Source organism: Halictus rubicundus, chromosome 15 (assembly GCF_050948215.1).
Source record: "Halictus rubicundus isolate RS-2024b chromosome 15, iyHalRubi1_principal, whole genome shotgun sequence".
Classification (NCBI taxonomy): Eukaryota; Metazoa; Arthropoda; class Insecta; order Hymenoptera; family Halictidae; genus Halictus; species Halictus rubicundus.
In genome coordinates, this window is record NC_135163.1 from 5,089,101 (window position 1) to 5,111,901 (window position 22,801).

General features: G+C 44.2%; 1 protein-coding gene across 1 annotated transcript in view; it reads left to right on the plus strand.

Annotated features, from left to right (window-relative positions):
- Window positions 1-13,391, plus strand: part of Side (motor axon guidance molcule sidestep) — a 31,588-nt gene extending 18,197 nt beyond the window's left edge. Inside the window, exons 3-12 of the mRNA XM_076800566.1 lie at window positions 3,644-3,855; window positions 5,843-5,953; window positions 6,044-6,259; window positions 8,162-8,458; window positions 8,579-8,709; window positions 9,551-9,710; window positions 10,596-10,898; window positions 11,523-11,975; window positions 12,468-12,680; window positions 13,152-13,391. Coding sequence (XP_076656681.1) covers window positions 3,644-3,855; window positions 5,843-5,953; window positions 6,044-6,259; window positions 8,162-8,458; window positions 8,579-8,709; window positions 9,551-9,710; window positions 10,596-10,898; window positions 11,523-11,975; window positions 12,468-12,680; window positions 13,152-13,195 — 2,140 coding nt within the window. The 3' untranslated portion in view covers window positions 13,196-13,391. The remainder of the gene's footprint in view (window positions 1-3,643; window positions 3,856-5,842; window positions 5,954-6,043; window positions 6,260-8,161; window positions 8,459-8,578; window positions 8,710-9,550; window positions 9,711-10,595; window positions 10,899-11,522; window positions 11,976-12,467; window positions 12,681-13,151) is intronic.
- Window positions 13,392-22,801: the final 9,410 nt, after the last annotated feature.

Below are 22,801 nucleotides of genomic sequence, written 5' to 3' on the forward strand. Positions count from 1 at the left end.
TCACGCTTAATATTCGCGGATGCCATTGTTCTGAGATCGCATCTAGAAATATCTCGACCCAAGTGCCACCGGAATAGGGTCCGCTCTGCACTCTCTCCTCCATTGTGCACCTTTAAACGCATTGCGGTCGCCCGCCGAGAATACCGGGCACCCGAAAACCTGGCCAACGTCCTCTCTGGTCCCACAGCACCCACCCACCCCACCCCTCTCCCGAGCATACTGAATCCCGACACCGGAATTACTATATCCGGATCCGAAAACTCTTCGTGAGTCCCGGGACTCGGGCGGAGAGCGCGCGATTTAATCGCTCGGCTCGCGCCACACCGAGAAAGATATATATCGAGGAGGCAGGGATAAACAAACAAGCGGATCCTTTCCGAGTTTCGCTGTTTGCCGTTTCGACGGCGAAATTTCTGAATGACGACACACCGCCCCGGCTCGCGGAAATAGATCAACCGATCGAAATTCGCCGCTGACAAATCCAAGCGCGTCGTCCGGTTTTCGTTTATTTACGAACACCGGCGAAAGCAACTTCGATAGTGGATGCGATCGCAGAATTCGATGTGCTGCGCCATCTTGAGCGTGAACATAAATTCGATAATAAATGACAATTTCGAGCGAGATGTTATTAAGAGACGGGAGCCGCTTCAACGTTCGTTGCAACATTATTGTTTTAGTGGGAAATCGGCCCTAATATTTTTATTCTGTCGTATATGCTGTCATAGCGATTTTTCTTTTCCTTCCATTCCCAATCCATTTAATTTCGTTAACACTACATACATGACACTAGAATTCTCGATATATGTCAACAACACGGGTCTCTTCAGCGTCATGTACAGTATAGGAGGCATTCCCCTAGTCGTGTTATGTTTACCGAGGGGTCAAGAGTTTCGTGGCCCCTCACTGGGTGTACCTCGCGGTAGTGGGGATAATTCCGCGACGTTTATCATCCAGGCCTTGACGACATATACAGCGAAATCACTGTATTTAAGAATTTGATTTCTTTGGGTATATATTACTAAAAAGATGGCTACAAATTTTGATAGATACCTTCGCGGTATTTTTATAAAGTAATGTAAGGCAGTCGTTTTTAGTGCTCCGTAATCCTAGTGTTAAATAAAGTTCGTTTCGTTCCATTTCGCGGGATTTTTTAAGGTGTCTTGTTCGAAGCTGTTTTTTAAGGTATCTTGTTTGTTAGTCGAAGCGCAAACAGAGAATGTCTTGGAACGTTTCGATGGAAGGTTTCATTGCTTCCGGATTCAAAGAGGTTTGTTTCCCGTCGGGAGAAAGCTTAGGGTAAACACCGGTTGGCCGGTTTCGGTGACTAACTCTAGCACGCGAGTTCTATTCGCGGCGGGAAAAAGGCTACTTGGCAAGCGCGCGGTCAGCGAATTTAGATTCGCGAACCGTTGACCGTTACGCAATGTCGAGGAGGAAATCATGATGCCGGCCGACCACGACGACCACGAGGCAGCAAAAGAACGAATTCATGTTTCTTAACAATCGCGCGGCACATCGAAATCGACTTCCGGAACGAGCGCGAAATCGTACGATTCCATTTCGGCAATTGCAATTTTGTCGCAAGAAAGAATTTCGAAAATGAAACCCCCAATTTCAGATTTTCTAAGAAATTGTGCAACGGAGACTTCAAGTTTGTTCGTACACCAATAAATTATTGTTGTCGAGTGTCGCAAGCTTGTAAAATTGTTTCTGGAATTTTTAGACTCTTTCAAACATCATTTTTCTGGCAGCTAAAGTATTTGTAACAAAGCAGCTGTATATTTAGGATTTTTAATCGCCAGAGAATAATTTCAAGGCTGTCTTTAAAAATCGATATTCCGATAGCTGAAGAGCCAAGCTTTTGGAATTTTTATTTAGAAGGAATTTGTTAAGGCTCTTTTAAATATAGACATTTTCTGTCGGCTAAAATATTAATAAAATAAAATCTAACAAGAACACCATGAACGGATTTATTCGGTAGAAAATAATTTTGAGTCTTAGACAGCTGAAGAGCCAAGCTTTTGGAATTTTCGTTCCAGAGAAATCTATTAAGATTCTTTCAAGTATAGACATTGTTTGAAATATTATTAATAAAAAGATCGAACTTCAGGCAAGAACATCATGATTATTTTTGTCGTGAAAATAGTGCGGTGGTTGTCGATTCGTTTAAAAAATTTTATCCTTCTCGAATCGGAGTCTCAACCGTCACGAGTTCTGTCATCTCGCTCCACATCGGGGGTTCCCATGGTTTTTTCCTGGTAGAGGTTATGGGGACGCGTTCGGCGCAAATAACTGAACCCGTAAAGTCCCGGAGGAGCCACCTGCTTAGCGTTCGTCTCGCATGTCGCTCGTTTTCTCCGTTGTATCTTTTTACGAGCATTCTTTGACAGGGAGCGCGCAGAGGCTTGGCTACGGCGCGAATGTCTTCTCGCGTTTCGGACCCACGTGTTTTCCACCCTTTTTTTCGAAGAAACGCTTTCTTATTCGAGCATAGTGACGAGCTGTGATCCAGAAACCCAGAAATGGTGACGGAACTCCGAATGGGGTTCAACATTCTTTAATAATTCCATTCCGCTACCCTGAAACTTGCCACAGGACTTTCAAATATTCATTGTAGTTTCGTTCTTCAGGAACTTTTATCACCTCGAACTTCATCGCGTCAAGGATTGCAACATTTTTATAGCTGCTACTATTGTAGGCATTATACCGGGCATCTTTATGCAAAATAAAAATGTTCCGCGTCGATATTGCCAAGATACCGGAATCATATAAAAATTGGTATCCTCCTTTACTAATTCTAATAAATTGATAAATCCCTTTCATCATACAATCAATAAATTGAAGGTTAACCCTAGAAATATTTCGCAATTACTACTGCATCATCAATTTTAGGTCAACAAAGACAGTACTAAAAATTTAGGTAGAGTAAACACATAAGTTTCCAAGACGTCCCAAGGTCAAATAAACAAGATTGCGATATTTTCTTTGATATTAACTTTCGTCTACAATATCTTTTAAGGTACATACTGTACACTAAAATCGTTAATTCAGTAGCAATCTTGAAGGCATCGGAGGCAATAAATAATTTTCTGAAATTTTCTTCAGCAATATAAATCACGTGGATTAACCCTGTAAGGGCGAAGATTTTTCAAAGTATTGAGAATATTTTCCTCGGAGAACTGGATCATTAATCTAAAAATCTAAGAAGAGGGGGACCCCGATACACCTTTTGTTACGTGGACAGTTAAATTGTTAACTACCTCAGAAATTAGACACCAGGACGACCTAGGGTTGGTTGCAAAGAGTAAATGATTCATTTTTCCGACCACGATTGATCCTGCGCTATAAAACGAATACAAGTATAAATGATTAACTTGAGAAACTGCTTCTCCGAGGATGCGAGGGATGCACAATAAAGATATTGAAAGGGCGGATAAATGAATTTCTTCGCGAAATAGAAAGGGCTTCGTCGAATCGTGTGTCAAATTGACACGGAGAACGAACGAGGTTTAATGGACCGTGGGTTTCTTGTTCGTGGCTGGGTGGGGAGGGGTGGGGTGGGGGTTGAATTTTTCCCGTTGATATATCCCCGGTTTTGATCGATGAACTGCAACACGACCGGATGCATTGACGACGTTTGCAGCTTGGACGCGAGGAGCGGCGAGATCTCGTCAGCGATCCACTGGGCGGTCAGCAACGATCTGGGCAAGAGGAGCTTCTTCCAGATCGGCGACGGGCAAAGGGCGAAGCTGAAGATCACCAAAGTGACCTTCGAGGACCAGGGGATCTTCCGTTGCCGGGTGGATTTCATCGATTCGCCGACAAGGAACTTCATAGTGAATCTTACTCTCGTCGGTGGGTACAGACACGCACGCTTCTAGGTTCTCTGCATCGTGACCGGGGCTGCCTAAGTGGACCGTTATCTCTCGCTGACTATCGTACAAGCGAAAAAAGTTTTCGCACGAGAGTTACTACACCGGCCACCCACCCCCGGCAGCCAACTTTTTGGCACAGACGAATTTCTCCGCTATTAATCCGAGAGATTAATTCGAGCTTCTTTCTCCTTTACCGCGGAACATTGTACGACCTCTAATTTTGCGCGGAACTTTGTTTGCGGGAGAGCCGGAAATGGGGGACACCCTTTTTTTATCAGTGAGAGAGAGAGAGAGAGAGAGGCTTAGGGGGTGAAATCGCTGAAAATTGCCGCCCACGGTATCTTCGGGACCGTTATCGATCACGGCATAATTTGGCGAAGTTATGATCGCGATCCTTTGTAATGACGGGGGCAAGATAATTTTCTAGGAGATTTGGGACGAAAGTGGAACACCGAAGGATCTACTCAAACTCCACTCTTTCCCCGTGATAGTCACTGAAAACGATGAATATTTCCCGGATAGAGAAATTTGCAATTAACAATTTGCGTTCAATGCTTGGTTCAATGTTGCAACGTGCGAGGGAGAATATTTACAGTACGGAGAAAGAATTGCTTCAGATGTGAACACTATCATGAATCATTATGAAACAGAATATATGAAAATTGTCGAGCGAAATTCAGTTTTAAGTGGAAAATTTCTCATTCGAAATATTCGTTTAAAATTAACGACGTCGGTGGCATATTTATCAACTCAAAATTTATTTAATAGAACAGAAACCGGAAGGTAAAATCACACAGATAATCAGCAAATTTCGCTGTCGCAACAGAAATGAATTTTTAAGTCTCGAGGCATAATTTATTCACCTAACGGAGGGTAGCGAGCGTGTTAAACACAGGTTGTTCGGTTGATCTATCATTTTGAGACGCGGTTCGAGAGACGACGGTCCATTTACGCTCGAATTGTTCTAGAATTATCCAGCTAGAGTACAGGAAAGTATGATAACTATTAAATACGCTGTTCAGTGAGTCTATCATTTTGGGACGCGGTTTAAGAGCGTCGAGCGGTCCATTTACACCGGCATTATTCTGCTAGAATACAGGCAAGAGTAATGGCAGTTAAACACGTTGTGTTTAAAGATATGACGGTGCATTTACCTTTGAATTATTCTGGACACATTCTACTAGAATACAGACAAGAATAGTGTTATAAACGCGTCGTGTTTAAAGACACGACGCGGTACATTAACTGCGCTTGAATTGTCCCGGAATTATTCTACTAGGACAACATTATCATCGAGTTCAGTGGATTTGTAATTTTTAGTCTAACCTTGACGGTTCATTGTTTGCAACTATTTTGGAATTGATCTAGTGGTGTGCAATAAAGATTAATAGCTATCGAACACATTTCGAGACACAGTTCGAGAGACGATGGTCCATTTATGCTTTTCAATTATTCAGGAATTATTCTACTAGGATACAAGCGAGTATGATTGCTACTGAACGTATTATTTATAATTTTGGGACAGTTCAGGAGACAGTAGATCAATTACTTCTCCGAATTATTCTAGAATTGTTCTACTCGACTGCAATGATGACTAATAGCTACTGAACACATTGTTCAAGGCATTATTCATTTTGGGACACAGTCCGAGAGACCAGAATCATTCGAGTAGAGTACAATGAAGAATACTAGCTACCGAAGATATTGTTCAAACGTAATATTCATTTTGAGACACAGTCCGAGAGACTAGAATTATTCAAGTACAGTAAAATGTGGAAGAATAGTTACCGAACACATTTTGTTCAACACATTTCTCATTTTAAGAAACAGTTAAATTATTCAACAAAAGCAAGAATAGCAGCTGTTAAACAATATTCAGCAGATCTGTCGTTTCGAGGCACAGTTCAAGACACGCGGGAAGCACCTAATCGATCAAAGCCAGCAACGAAACTGTGATTCTTTTGCAGAGAAGCCATCCAACCCAGTGATATACGACGCGCAAGGGCGCGAGGTGACAGGAGTGGCTGGGCCCTTTCTCGAGGGCTACAATCTAGCATTAGTCTGCCAGGTGTCCGGAGGTAAATCAACTTTTCTTCCGGGAGCATAACGGTGGCCTACGTTTCAGAAACGATTTCCACTTCTCTGTGAAACAAATCGCGGCATTTCAGGAACACCGAAGCCGACGGTGACATGGTGGAAGGACGGCGAGCTGCTGGACAGCGTGGTGGACACCATGACGATCGGTTCGCCGCGAAAGTTCACGTCGAACCACCTTTTCATCGACAAAGTGACAAGGTCGTTGCGAGGCGCCAAGCTGGTCTGCATGGCGCAATCGCCGCCTATGGCTGCGCCGATCGTCAGGGAGGTTCCTCTGGACATTTATCGTAAGTATGCCTACTGCAGTGTTTACTCGATATATGTCCGATTTCTCTATGTATGTCGCCAGGGCCTGGATGATAAACGTCGCGGAATTATCACCACTACTGGGCTACATCATTAGCTACGAGTCCCCATGGAAAGATATTTGAATGACCTTGAAATACGTCGTCAAGGTCGTCACTCTGAACAACCTTTTTCTACTCTCTTTTTAGTGTTAATCGGAGCCGATTCCCTCAAACTGCATAATTGTTCGTAACAAATCTTTGGCTAATTTATTTTATCCGGCTTTTAAAAATACGATCATAGACGTACATTCTAATCACGATTCTACGTAGTAAATATATTTTTATCAGAAGCATTCTTCTTAATGCAATCTCGAAAACGAACTAAAAGTATTGCCTAAAAAAAAATTGTTTTTACCAATTCTCTATTAAATTGTTTTAGTTCTATCGTTGACGATCGTTACGGCACAATTTAGCCGCATCATCGGACTGACGATAAACAACTTTTTCATATTTAGCGAGCGTTTGCGGCGCCGTGCGACGACGCGTTTGAAAAATAAAAAAGAAAAGCGAACCACGACCGGTCGCAACATCTGTTCGAAATAAAATAGAACGAGTGCGCGCGCGCTGCTCAAGGTCGCTTCTTTGAATTTTAACGCGTGCTAAAAGCGATCGCGAACCACGGAGTTGAAGGAACGAGCGGTGCGATTCGACGCGCGCACGTGTTACGCTCTCGTTTTACCGGCGGTCTGTCGATAGCCACCGCGCGAATGCCAGTGGAAGAGTTCGCGATGCGAGTTAGTTCAGTTACGCAAGGCTATTATCTGTCAGCGGTAGCACTGTCTTGCATCGATCCTTCCGGTATGCCAGCATAAAACCGTCTCACCGGGTCCCTGACGACATGAAATCTTCTTGATCGTACCGGTTCCTACGGGAAGGCAAAATCCTTCTTGACCATCCTGAAATAAAAATTGCCTCGTTAATGTCAATCCACTGAAGCCCTGTAGACATTCATTAGAGGAAGGAAACACCGTTCGCGATCCTGACGTGTCCTTGCAGCTTGGCAGAAGCGGCTGGCGAGAAAGAAATTTAAATATAGCCGAAGCGAGTGACCCGCGGCGGAAGCCAGATGAATTCCAACGATTTCGCGTGGTCCTCCTTAACTCCTTTGACGGTCGGATTTCGTGGAATCGTCGTCGAAAGTAAAAATACGCGGCTCTCCCTCGGCACTCGTTATTTTCGCTACGCTGCGAACTGTGCGCGATTACGAGACCCCGGGCTGTGCAAAACTTCTCATAACTTCTACCAGAAGAAATCGGCATCTCAAGATTTTTGTTTATTTCTGAAAATTCCGTTTCGAAGCTGAAAATTCTGAAAAAATTCACGGATGCGCAGTCTGACACCTGAAATATGCCTGATTTTTTTCGGAATTTTCAATCGAAGAGGATAGGAGAAATTCTGGAAAAACCGGATTTTCTTCGTCACCCCGTTACTAACCCCCATGTCGACGTATAGGGTTGAAAATTGGCACAAAGTTGTTTCTTTGGGTAAGCCATCGAATGGCCTATCGCAAATTCACTTTTGACCTCCTTGTTCGGCTGCACCCTTCAGGTTCCACTGCAGGGTTCTCATTCTACGACCTAAAGGCAACAAGGGTACAGAGAGGGAAGACTTTCTCCTGCTTTGAAAGTGCATACAATATTTTATCCTAATGACTTCCTTTCACATTTTTAAAATATGAAAATCTAGCAACCGTAAACAAAAAGACCCAGACGCAGAGTCCTGTTGTTTGCGTCAGAAAGTGCTCGATGGTGCTAGGTCCAGCGAAGAAAATGGATTTCGTACATGTTTCATTCCGTTTTCTGCTAATATAAAATTTGATTAATGAATGATTGAATGTTCCAGTGAAACCGGCAGTGGTCAAGATCGTCCTGAACGACGACCAGATCTTCGCTGGCCGGCCGTTCGCGGCTCGCTGCGAGACGTGGGGCAGTTCTCCGGCGGCCCGAATCATTTGGAGGTTAGGCGAGCAGGTGATAGGAGAGCCGAACGTGTCGACGACTCAGAGGAGCAACTCCACGGTCAGCAAGCTAGCTCTGGTCCTGGACAAGGACGACGACGGCAAGGAATTAACCTGCAGAGCCGAAAATCCCAGATTCCCCGGCGGAAGCCTCGAGCAAACTAGAGCCCTGAACGTTGCCTGTGAGTACACTCCGCACGTGTCCAAAGTGACGTTCTTCATCGTTCCGATTAGGGGAGAAAGAGATAGAGAGAGAGGGTGAGGGGAATAGTACATTGTCTGTCTTCGATTGTTCCGTGCAGATACCCCGGTCGTCGCCGTTCATCTAGCTACTGGCTACGCTTTGGAGTCTTTAAGGGAAGGCGATGATCTGAAGTTGGTCTGCGACGTGCAAAGTAACCCACTCCCGACCAAAGTCATCTGGTATCATAACGTAAGTGGAACTGTCTTATGGCGAGGTCGTCCTGGCCGATATCCTTTGGGAGGGTAACTGAAGTTCGAAGTTTGGCACGGTGATGCTGACGAGAGTTTCGAATCTGCGGGTGGGGGGAACTGGAGATTTTGGTGGAGCGATAAGTAGACATTATTTTATGCATTTACGACAAAGAAACAGATAAGGGGAACGCGAGACAAATTCTGAAAAATTTCTTGATATGCTATTTTCAACGTGCATTGAACCTACTAACGAAGAATTTTTTAATTGTACACTTTTGAATCGTGCACGTGCTCAACTATGTTGCATTCCGTTGTGCATATATGGTATAATCACTCAGTATCCATTAGTCGCGAAAAATGAATATATTGTTGACTCATCTGTGAACGCTTCGGACCCGAACAATGCACAAAGAGAGAACCGAGTAATACCGAACGAGAAGCTGAAAGAGAAACATCTCTGGACAGAGACCTTGATTTGGTATGTTTGTCCGTTGCAATCAAAATAAGCAGTGGTTTCGGATAACACTACGTCGAGTCAACTATACTGTATTTTCACTATCCATCTTGAATGACGTCCATCTTAAATAACGCGTTCGTCTCGAATGAAGTCGATCTGAAACGGCGTTCATCTTGAATGACGTCTATCTTAAGCAACCTAGTGCACAGAAAATAAATAAACAATCGCGGAGTATGGGGAATTTCCTTCGCTTTCGATCATTTAGAACACTCTCGTCGGGTTAAGGCAGAGTTTTGATAGGATTCGATGGAATTTAGTCGAATTGGAAAATTGATCGGACGAGACACACTCGGATTCTTAGAGTTTATGGTTCCTGTTCCAGGATAAGCGATTGGAACATGACGTGGCCGGTGGAACGCTGATTGCCTCGAACGCGTTGACTCTGAGGGTGTTGACTTTGGCTCATGGGGGCGATTACTCCTGCGGGGCGGTCAATGCTGTGGGGGTGGGTCGCAGTAGACCCTTCTTCGTCCACATGAAATGTGAGTTGCTTCAAGTACCTATAGCTGCTAATTAGGGACACATCTCCAAACTAGAGAATGATGTCGTTTGACACGTCGTTTCATTCCTCGAAAAAAGATGAGGAGATTTCATTTAAAACATTTCGTTCCACTCCCAAGATATTTCACGAAATAGCTGCCGCGAGGTGTACCTCGTGAAGGGCCAAGAAACTCGCGAGCCCTCAAAGAATAGTATCAATAATATCGGCGTGGATGAAAGACCCGTGTTTTGGACATATATCGAGTAAACCCTGTATGTACATCTTGTTACATGACAATTAGTACTAGCTAAAATATTTAAGTAAATATCTTGAACTAGAAAGAACGTGGCAGCCATTTTCGCAAAATGTCATTTCTGGTACCAGGAATCAAAATTAAACAAACTAAAAAATATCGAAAATAGCAAAAAGTAATAGAACTGAGTGGAAAATATGTTGTTGAACGAATACCTTAATTTCATCTTTGAATTTTAATCTAAAAACACTACGAACTTTCGTTCGAACCGAATATTTAAGACTCGGAGTCTAGACTGCGGATTTTATGGCACAAATCAATATAATTAAATGACTAACCCCTTACACTATGATGTTATTAATCCCTGAAAAAACCCGAACTTTCTATTTTTTTGTCGACATATAGCCGTTGAGGAATGCATAGGCATCCAATAAATATAAACTTTTCCTAGGAAATTCCGAACGCGATTTCTAATCACTATAACCACAGAATAAATAGCAGTGCAAGGGGTTGAAAGAGAGTGAAATATGTCTCTTGCGATCGAAAATTCGTATTTCGCGTATAAAATCCGCAGTCCGGTGACGTGGGTTAGGGTAGTCCGAGGTCCTGACGAGTCTCCTGTTCCTTCGAAAGACGCGCCCAGGTGCAGAGTGGGTTACGAGCGTCGGGAGATCGCAGCGGGTCGTCGGGAGACGGTGTTCCTGCGATGCGAGGTCGACGCGATCCCGACGGACGACGTCAGGTTCTCGTGGACGTACAACACGACACGCGGCGACGTGTTGCCGGTGCAAAACTCCAGGGCGCAGAATAACGGGCTCGTTAGCGTTCTCGAGTACACTCCTACCGCTGACACCGACTTCGGGACCCTCGCCTGCTGGGCAAGCAACAGCGTCGGCAGACAAAGGACTCCTTGTATATTCAACGTCGTTCCGGGCAGTACGTATCTTTGGAATCTCGAAACTAGAACGAGAGAGAACCGCCTATCCGTGTACCCTAACACACGTTCGAACCCCTATCTCGCGCTACCGTGTACGGTTCGTCGAACCTCCACAAATATTGGTGACTGCTTGTTGCTGGCCAAGGTCACGCGAAGGTCACTCGATCGGGATTCCGGCTGGCATAGTGATCGCAGCTGACCGTTGATCAAGCTTAGCTTCTCGGGGAAATCGCTAACGGAGTGTTTCGAGTTTTTTGATAGTGGATCAGTTATGCTGGGAACAGCTTTGTGGAAAACCGAAATTTTTTGAGGCAGGATACCAGAAGCAAATCTCAGTTCTTTTTTTCGAGTCTACATATATAACTTTTGTGGCATGTAATGAAAAAGTTTAGAATTTCTCAGATATTCTATATGGGCTAGCAGAGTCGCGTACAATTGAGTTATGTAGCGATAAAAAGGAGAGGACCTTTGAAGCAATTGTACCACATTTTCGAGAGACTCCGAATCCGGAAATTCTATGAAATTTGAAAAGGGGGTGTATTTTGCGCAGCTTTTTTCTGGGGATCTCATTCCCCATATTCCCAGGCTGTACCTTAATCGGGCAAACGTTTGGATTTTCGCAGAGACACCGCAGCCGCCGCTCGACTGTTCTCTGCAGAACGAGAGCAGCTCGTTGCAAGTGAACTGCGTCCCTGGCGCGGACGGTGGTTCGCCGCAGTACTTTTTGTTGGAAGTTCGAGGCGGTCCGAGCGTGTTGCAGGTGAGCACGGCCACCTTGCACGCGCCCCAAAGCGACCAGGGCACTGTCGGCGAGGTGCCGGCCCTGTACCAAGAGAAGAACATGCGACCCAATTTTCAACTCCACGATCTCGAACCCGGGTTCGACTATACCCTGTACGTGTACGCCGTGAACGGTCGTGGACGAAGCGAACCGGCACTGTTGCGACACGTCCGGGTGCCGGATTCAATCGGAGGAAAATTGGAGAGGGCTGGTGTCTTTCTTGACGACTTGAAGAAAGCACTGCCCAGTGCCAGCTCCGAGAACCTGATCATCGTGATCGCCTTGGCGGGTACAGGTAATCGACATTTTTGCTCTCTGATGTGCTCATGTCAGAACTGCAGAATACAGTGAATTCTCGATATATGTCAACAACACGGGTCTTGTCAGCGACATACATCATCCTGGACACATACCCGAATCGTATTATGTTTACACTGCTCGGCGTTCGAGGTTCCTCACAGGGTATATCCCGCGGCGTTTATCATCCAGGCCTTGGCGACATATACAGAGAAATCACTGTACCAGGGAAAATTGGATCTGAAAAAATGAATCAAATGAAAAGAGAATTCAACGAACTCATTAAATTAATGCTGAACTCAAGTTACGCGTTTGATGTCACAGATTGTTACCGTTGGCCCGGTGTTAGAGTCGCGACATTTTTCCACGGATTAGGTATTCGGCGCGCGTAGTTTATCGAGCGAGTGTTCAGCCTCGTTTGGTTTGAACGCGCCCCGTTCGATCGACTCCGAGCAATCGTTTGTGAAAAGAGGATGGTTTCTAATTAAAGGTGCGGTGGCGTTGATCCTGATCGGCATCGGCATCGTGATAGGGTTGTCGGTGTGCAGGCGGAGGAGCACGTCGCCCGCGAAGGAGGACCGCGAGGATTTTACAATCCCGACTTATGTTTCCGCGCAGAGGATCGAGCCGAGGATCAGATACTCCGGCGACAGCAGCAGGCGATCACAGAGGACGAGTTTGTACGTCGAGGAGAATCGAAACGGTAAAACCCTTCACGTGCAGTCGGCGTACAAAGTATTCGTACAACTTTTAAGAACAAATAACTTTTCTGAAATTGGACCAAACGGCTTGAATTTTATGGAGATGTTAGAAATTGTTGATGTTCAATTGCTGTTGATCGTAATTGCTTGAAGAAACAAGTAGAGGTCTCGATTTTTAAGTTTTGTATGCCCCCCACGGAGTATACCCCGCGGTGGTGGGGATAGTTCCGCGACGTTTATCATCCAGGCCTTCGCGACATATATAGAGAAATCACTTAGCTTCAATTTATCAAGAAATCACTTAACTTAAATTTGAAGATAGTCCTCCTTAATCTCTATATAGTCGCCGGCATTATCTATGCTGATTTCGGGAGCAAGAAGTCGCGTTTCAGATCACTATGCAGAGCACATAATGCGTACCCTGGCGAAAGTCGAGTGGAAATTACAGGGTGGCCGATACGTTGCTGTTTCAGAACCGGATCTGCTGCAGCGGGTGGAGATCGACGTGCACGGCTAACGTTACTACGGGAGGATGTTGCATTTTGTACAGCCAGGTGGAACACGCTTCGACATAGACGTTCGCCGTGATGTATTATACACGGTTCCCCGGACGTCATGTCCGTAGATACAAACCCGGCCGGAAGTGCCTATTTTTGTAGACGGGTATAAGACGTGGCTCGATAAGCCATGGCGACGGCAGCAAGAACCAGAAAATCGAAGGGGAGAGAAAAAGAGAGCCAGTGCATTATTGCGCACGAGATATCCGGTGATCTAACACTATTTCCAGAATACCTGTACCTGTGCTTTGCGATCGTGCTCGCGACAGTGTCCGTGAAAAGCGTCCCGTCCCGTCGCGTCCCGCGCGACCGGCTTTAAAGCTTTATTTATTACATCTCGCACTTTGTACTGCACGCGCGCGCCCGTTTCTCGAATCGCGCGACAGTCGAGAGAGGAACGTCCAAGTATTATAATCGAGGGACCGTGAGCCCTTTCTTCCCTTAGCAGCAGACTTCCCTCCTCGCACAGGAAGATGCTGCTTCCTCTTCCTCATCTTCTCCTTCCTCGTTCCCGTAAGTGTAGTCGATAATCGAACGCGCAAAGTGTACAGATATTTTTACAGTCCCATCCCCCCTCGTAAACTTAAGTCACGATTCCTGCGTACCACCCGTTAGACATGGGCGTTTGTTTAAATATTTAGAACATTCAACTTCAGCTACCGAACGGAATATTTTATGTTGTACGTATTTGTAAATAATCTCCCAGATAATCTCTGACGAAGTTCGGGGTTTAACTCGCAAACCAAACAGAGATCATTACGATGCAGTTCCATAGTTGTTATTTTATCCGAACGGTTAACTGACTGCGGATTTTTGATGCATTTATAGTATTCAGAAATGGAAAATACGAAGTAATGAAAATAATGAAATGAAATGATGTATCATTTCCTCTCGGAAAACAATTTACTCAGAAGAATGAAAAATGACGAGAAACTAAACGATTATCTGTTAAAATTCTTTAAAGAAACCAATCGACATTGTTACCATTAATGAAAATATAATTATTGTGAAGCGTAGTATTCTCGGCGAAAATATTGTTCCTAACTACTTAGACTGCGGATTTTATGAAATTGCGGAATACGGAAAATTCCATGCAAAACATTATAAACATCAGAAGAATGTAAGAATATGTTCATGTCATTTTAAAACAATTAAAATTACTTTGAGACGTACTTACATTTTTACTCAGCCCCTGTATCTTGCGATCGATACATCGAATTTTCATCCTGCGCAAAGATCCACAGTCTAGTAAGTAGTATAACCATGCCGTTCATGCGACATAAAGTCTAATCGATACTTCAAGTGTCAAAGACCCTAGAAATGGGAAACAGAATTATTTTTGGCCGGATTAAAAAATGAACTTTTGTCAAATTTCTTTTACATCTGCAAAACACCAATACTAATATAATCTAAGATAAATATTGATAGCTGCGTTACGTGCAAAATTTTATAAAAAACTGATGATTGACGTTTAATGTGACGATCCTCAGCAGTACGTCTTAATTTATTAATATTTATTTCTTTAACACGTTGAATGCTGCGGTGCCACGGGTGATCGGCGCCATTGAATGACTGACACAACAGTACTACCGCTGAATATCAATTTATTATAATAATACCGAGATTAACTAGATTATAATGTACGGTTCGAGCTTCATTATCAAGTAACTAACAATTGTCATTAATAACGCTGATCGCCTCTATAAATAAAATAGTTGATTATTGTGTGACATGCACCAGATTCGCGTGGCATTCAGCGTGTTAAACTCCATTAATTTTACGAAATTGTTATGGTCGCTCAATTAGCGGTCAAAGTATTCCAAGAAGAAAAGAAAAGAACAGTACTGGAAAATAATGAATAAGCATTGTTTGCACTAATTTCAAGACACAAGAACTACGTAGACATTCATTTCTTTTCTGAATCATTCGATTCAGTTGCTAGTAGCATAAATTCTCCAAATGAGTTTACTGTTTTAAAACGTTACAGTTCTCTTTCGATATAAGAAAGTAGTCTTTCTTGTTTTCTTCGCAACAAGAAAGTCTCTATCCCCTCTTCTTCCTTTGAACTTGTCCGCTCGACATCGCTTGGTGCCATAACGACAGGTTATGTCACATTCCATCCCACTCAAGAACAATGTCGATCCGAGAAGATACCCCCATTCGCAATACGTCGCAAGCCGACCCGAGCAATCGTCTTATATCGAAAGAGAATCGTAGTCTAACGATACTGTGCATTTTTATACAAGATAAAAAATTTTTATACCGTTTCCAAGAAAGGAGAGACAAACGGAAATTGTTAATAGTTGATTGTTAATAGTTTTAATAAGCATAAGAATTCGTTGAATCAGTCTATCGCTTTAAATCGCGTCTATTCATTTTCGTCATTAAATGGCAAAATCCGCAGTCTGCTAATGACGAATAATAGTCTTACCGTAAGTCGTCGGCTGCCTTCAAGTAAACTAAGCCCATGTCTGACCACGAGAGTATGCTCCACTGGCGCCACAGGATCCCAGCGACAGAGGATTCTCTGGAAACCGAAACGCTTATCAAACTCTGTACATATATTACTGTAGAAATAACGTGCAATTGTATTATTGGCGAACAGCCGAATAAACATACGTTCAACAGACGTGTCCTGATCGTTTACTGTGCACGTGTCTGCATGTGTGCATGTGTGTATGTTTTATGCCTAGCAATTCGCGGGCGCGACGGGTAGAAACAATCGGCGGCCGCGGTGTTTTACGACGTTCAACAATTTCGAGCAGGCCAATTTTCCTGATAAAATTCCGCATGTTTAACCGTGATACGTGGACGCGCGCTCGCGCACACACACATATACAGGCGTTATCGTCGCGAAATGTATGGCGGATACTTCAATGGCAGCTGTTGCAAACAATTTTGGAAAACGCGCGCGTTCTCTCTCTCTCTCTCTCTCTCTCTCTCTCTCTCTGCCGTGGCTCCTGCCCGCGGTCGTTTAGTTTCGACCGGGAACACGAGATTCTTGTCGCTCGATTACACCGATATAAATAACGAACAAGGGGACTCGACAATATCCGGTATTCGTAAACCACGCGACGCCGCCTGCCAAAATCAACTGTTCTGCCGTTTGAAACAACGGTACTCGGGAGAGCTAACCCCATAGAGCCGGGGCCATCTTTTGCGCGTTGCACGATGCCCGTTTGACGGGAAAAATCGAAATTCAATATTTTTCGGCATCCTCTGCAGGATGGCAAGAATCTGTCAACAAAAGGGCGGCAACCACATTCGCGAAATCGGGCACAAAGGCTGGAAGCTCTGATTTTTTTTGTTTCGAGTTTGCAAAAACGGATGTGCTGCACGATATCGCGGCTTCGTTACACCGTTATCGAAGTTAAATCTGGGGACGGGGGGTGTTTTTCACTTCTGTATGATTCGTGACGATTAAATCCATTGGCTAAATTGGCAGGGAGACAAAGGCCAGAGGACAAAGGTTTTTACGATTTCCAGAATTTTTAACCAGAATTTTCTTTGGGTAAGTACCGAGAGAAGCGAACGGTTTTCACTGCTGCACAATCCGGGTGAATATTAAAAGCAATACTGAAATGAACTAGGTTATAGTGTAACGTGGAAACTTAGTTATCAGTTAACAATTTTGATTAATCCTTAGCACCCGAGCGCCGATTCTGAGACGCCGCTAAAAATTTCTATACCATTATTAAATATATTGTTTACGGTATTAAATTTAAAATGTAAACATAAAAACAGTTCCAGTCTCCTCCAGACTATTCCTTTTAACCCTTTGCACTCGGCGCTATTTTCAATGTAAAACTAAATTTTTCTTCCGTCTTGCAATATTTCCATGTTATTCGCACGAAACCGATCCGATTTCTACATATAACATTTAAATGTTTAGTAATCCATTGAATACAAATTATGTAATGTAACAAACATTTTGTAATATTTTTTGTATTTTCTTTGAAATAATGCCACAATAATTTCTAGTGGTGCTTCAGAGTCACCACTCGAGTGCAAAGGGTTAAACTATTTCGCAAAGTTGAATGGATAATTAGGAAGTCCCACCAGGCGTATTGGTCCGACGGTTCTTGTACACATTGAAAATATTCTAATTTCGAAAGCAACGTTTGATTTTCGATTTGAAATAGTTCCGAGTGCGAAGGATTAATAACGCTGGTCGCTTCTACGATTGAAATACGCGAAGCGCAGCAAATTCGTGCGGCACTCAACGCGTGTTAAGTGTATTTTCAATGTCCTCTCGACTATTACTTTTAAATTGTTTCGTAAAGTTGATAATTAGGAAGAAATGATTGAAGGTAACGTTGATTTCAAGGGATTCTTCATTAATATCGCGCGTACATGCTGCGGCGTGGGCAAACGGCTCCCGATACAACGAGAGTAGCTTGTTCGGTTTGAACTGTATTCGGGGATCGGAATCGCGGTTCGCCGCAGCACCTCCTGTCGGAGGCTCGCGGTTCCCTCAGGAATTTCTGGTTCGTAGAGGCCATTCCAGAGGAAACCCTCAAGGCGTCTCGAAGTGACCAACGAGAACTGGAGTCGGCAAGCCGCGGCGTATCGCGGCTAGGCGTCGCCATCGAAGTCCGAGACACGTCTGCTCCCACAGATTCGCGATTCGGGACGCCATATTTCAAATGATTACAGTTCCCAGCCACCACTCTTCGACTCTGCGAGTTCCGATTTTCTCATGGTTTCTCTCTTCTTGCAATTTTTTTTTTTTTTGAAGCGTCGGTGGATTTCCGCAAAATCGTATGCCGCGGCGATTCCTATCGCGAAACAGTCGGCGCGATGAAAACGCGAGATATACACGCCGTGGAAGCGCACGCAAAGTGGGAAGAAGCGGGGTCAAGAGGGCGGAAAATTTACGGGGAAATAAATTCGGAGCAATTTTCTTTTCTGATCGGGGGAACCCGGGGGAAGCCCGAGTGTATCTTATCGAGGCGAATATCAGGGGCCCCGGGAAACTCTATCCCCCAAATAAGGTTCGACCCGAGTCAAATGAACTTTTCGTGCGGAAGGGTTTCAGCTCGCAGCTCGCAGCTGGTGCAATCTCACCTCGTCTCTCTCTCTCTCTCTCTCTCTCTCTCTCTCTCTCTCTCTCTCTCTCTCGCTACGCTTTCTCCTTCCCTCGACAGTGCTCGAAGACACGGAAGAGACGCCACCGTAGGAAGGCAAGTTGGCTCAAGTCGCAATATTTGAGGAATTCGACTCGATTCCGGGCCGAATGTATTTCGTTAAGAGCACGAATTAAGACCCGCAGGAACCTCGACGTGTTCGCGTCATGACATACTGGGTGTTCGCACGGTTCCCTATCGATCTCGATGGAATTCTCGAAAGTAGTGTGCAATCTTCGAATATCTTTTGCTCATTTAATCCCGAGCAATCTTTAAAGTCAAATATCCTAGGCGAAGGGGCAAAATATACAGGGTGGGCATTTAAACAGATCACACGAATAACTCCCGTGCTGTTGAAGATAGCAGAAAATGCATTAGACCAAACTTCTTGGTATCGAGGGGCTCGTAATCTTATGGTAACAATTGTTTTATAGGTGGGGGCATCAAAGAGATACGAAGGACAACTCTGCTTTTCTAAATAGAACGATATGGCTTTTTATTTGCATCCTGATAGTGTGTTTCAAGACGAATTCAACGACCTGTTATGAAAGGTCAAGGTGAACTAAAATAGAAAATAAATTGTATCAATGTCTTTTCCAATACTATAGATATGTATCTGCGTCTTTAGAAAGTGTATTTTCCATAACTGTGCTAATTCGTTGCTATGGTTGTCCTCATGTTCTATGTTTCTGTCGATAAATATCTGTTCGGAGCAATTTGTCGGCTCCGATCAAGTGAAAACAATATCGTCCGCAATAGAAATGTGGATCGAAGAGTTTCAATAAAATACAATAGCAAAACAATTGTTCGGGATATCCGGAACAAAGAGCAACCGTCAATATTCCATTCATCGGCGCAGAGGTTAATTGCGAATTTCAAATAGTAAACCATGTAAAATAAATTGCTTTTCCGGTATAAAAACTGACCGATACCGTACAGGATAAAGCGAACCGGGACGCGTACGCCAAAAATCTGCGAGTTTAATTTGTTTTTAATTGTTGGACCCATGTAGAATCACGGAGCAATTTAATTTCATTCAGTCATGCAATAATATTAGTCACGCAGTTCTCAAACGGAAAAGCTGCATTCTCTACACTACAGAAAGCGAGAAATGAAAGAGCTTCAACACAATGCTACATTATTTTTAATATAATATTTAATTTGCCAAAGCAAAGTTATAGAAGGTCGTCAAAGTTGTGGAATAACCAACTAGAAACTGTGAAATTAAAATAGCGTAGAAAGCAAATTACTGTTTCAGTCGAAAACGGTGACTAATATAACGCGGAACAACGTGAAAGGAGGTACGCGTATATAAAAAAAAGTCTGCTAATTAAATTGGAACGGTGTATATATATAGCAGTGGTATAGAAATGATTTAGATTGAAACGTCTCTACCTTCTATTTTCGTCCGGTATTCTGATTGCATAGTGTTTGAAAAAATTATTTATACGGATACAGCGCAGAATTGCAATTTCGGCGAACCGATGGGTTGGAACGAAAGTTCGTAGCGCTTTTAAATTAGAGATTCGTTCTATAACATATTTTCCATTCTGTTCCATTACTTTTTGCCATTTTTCAGGCAAATATTATCATGCTATGGAATAAATGTTATGTCTGAATTTTAATTTAAAAATAAAGAAGCAAAAAAATTCGAAGGACTAAACAATCTGATGGTCTCGATTGACACTAATTTCCCTAGACCACAGAGACATACTAATCCTCCCAGAGACATACTAATGGCTCCCCATCGAACGTATACATTCCAAAAGCTGAGCGTCCAGTGCTTGCTCACTGTCATCGGACGATAGATCCGCGGAAATAAATAAACTCGCAAAAACGACTCTAAACAAAACAAACAAAATAAAAATCGAAACAAAATAAAAATAACGACCAATCGCACGGGAGTTTGTTTTTCGCAGGATAGATCGTCGGGGAGAGATGAATGTTTTCGCGAGTTGTCAAGTCAGTATTCACGCAGAGAAAAGAGAGGGGGTGAGGGGAAGGGAGGGGAAGTTTCGAATAGAATTTCGCTCGTCGTCAAGCTTTTATGTCGCGTCTTCTCGCGGCGAGTGCCTTTCATTACCGTTGTCCAATGGAGCCGTTATCGGGGGGCCATAACCGAAAACTATAAATACCGAGGGGGTGGGGGGTGCAAGAAAGAGAAAGAGAGAGAGAGAGAGGTAGGTGCAGAGAGTGCAGTAGGTGGGGGAAATATCGATTCGAGTTTCGAGGACGACGGCGGCTGCGATTCGCTGCGAACGATAGTGGCATTCATTTGATGTCATTCGGCCGAGCGTGCGAACCACGGCGCCGAGAATTAATTAAATTATTTTCGAGCGGGACGCGATTTGCACGGTGCCTACGGTAAACAGATTCCGATGGCCACGGTTCGATTAAATTTCAGCCGAATTAATTGGTGAAAGGGTGCTACGGGCGCCCTTATCTACCGTCATCGACGCCTTTCGACGCTTTTCGACGCTTTTCGCCGATCCTGCACCGGTTGTCGAGGAGCCTCGAGGGGCCTCGACACCCGACTCGAAAATTCAATTTTCTTATCGAGTCGGGGAAAAAGTCGCAGAGAGTAGACACGACGTTTTCCATGTGTCCGAGATGAGTTTTCGCAATTTCAAAAGCTTCGCTCTTTCGCCCTTTTGTTCGAGGGTCCGCCGTGAAATCGCGGAAACACGCGATCACGCTTCTACCAAACTGCTTGCAGCATACGCCGAGGTTGTCACTGCTCGATAGAATTCGGTAGAACGATAGACGAAAGTATCGAGAAACGACCAGCAAAGCTATTTTGCAGTTGCAAATTTTTTCCGAACTTCAGCAGACTAAGCTAGTCAAAACTGCCCTGCAGCCAATTTTTACCGAAAATGGGTCGTTCGATAGCTTGCGAAGAAAGAACCCTTTCTACCAAGTTACAGCCCTAAAACTCAATTTTTACCCCATTTCCCCCATTTAACCGCATCTAAAAATTCTAAAAAAAAATCTGATACTTTTAGCATATCGAACCACATATTCGAGGATTTTTTCCCGAATTTTTAGTTGCAAACTCTGGTATTGTAAAATGAGAAACGAGAAAAAATTCGAAAAAATGCAGATTTCTGGTTCTTCATTTTTTTACAACCAGAGTTTGCAACTAAAAACTCGGAAAAAATTCTCGAACATGTGGTTCGATGTTGCTAAATGTGTCAGATTTTTTCCTAAATTTTTAGCTACCCTTACAGACGAGCTACAGGGCTGAAATTTGATAGGAAGGGTTCTGTCTTCTTCGCGGAAAAGTATGAAACGGCCTTTACGCGTCGCTCCGAACGCGATAATGAAAATCAAGTTTCTCCGATCACGCGGCCGTTCCCGATCGAATATTAACAAACCGGCGCGGCGCGGGTTCTTTGTAGCGTTGTGTACGTCGACGGCGCGAATTCATACTGTGCTCCGGGGGCCGTGGAGTTTTTTAATCTCGCGAAAACAGTGCGGAAACGCGCTTTCTAATTTAAAGGAGAGCAGGTTTGCACACGCGGCCCGAGAGGTTGCCGCGTACGTTTCCGGACGCGGACGATAACGGTCCGCGCGATTCATCGTGTCTGTTTGCCCGCGGCGGATGCAATCGCAGCGAGGATTTTTCGAGGAATCGGCGCCAACGGAAATATAGCGGTTAATCAAAGTAATGGCCGTTTTTCAAGTCATCCGCTTTAATGGCCTCGCGCGCGGCCGTCGCGCGCGTTGTATCGAGCGGGCGCGTCGGCTCGGAATTCGGTCCGCGACACGGCCCCGAAAATTGGAAATCGCACTCCCCTTGATTACCGGACTAATAATTGACGATCTACGCAGGAAACCGCCAACCTGGTTGGAATCGTCCGTTCGGCACCCGTGTTCGCCGAGCCGGTTTAATTGGCCAGTCGTAATTTCGTTGTGTCCGCGGTCCGTTTGCCGCCCCGCGAAAGAACCCATCCGCAAGAAAGCACCGATCCGCTCGCGTTTAAGGCGAATTTAATTTTATTGAATTTTATTGTAAATTGTTCGTCAACTTCGTACTTTCCTTTGTTCCTACTTTCCATCGCGTTTCCACTAAATTTTCTCTGAATATCGATAACTTTCTTCGAATATTCGAGGAAGAACAGACGCCAGATTTTGCTAAGGTCCGTCGATCAGCCGGAGCGTACCAGGCCAATAAGCTTCAGTTTGTTAGGCGAGATCACGCCCGGCTACCTAGTACCAATTAATCGAGTGGCTACGCATTTCGTGTAATTACCAGCCAAAGGCTGCCAATCGGCCTCGTACTTTGTGCGCGTCCCGCGTTGCACGCTGCCGGTTAACGCGTTGTTAATTTGCATTCGATGGTCTTGTAAACGACCGTCTCCCGTCGATAACGAACTCGGACTTCTATTTGATCCGGTTCTCGGCGAATTCGACGGTGTCGACCGAACGATCGACCTCCAT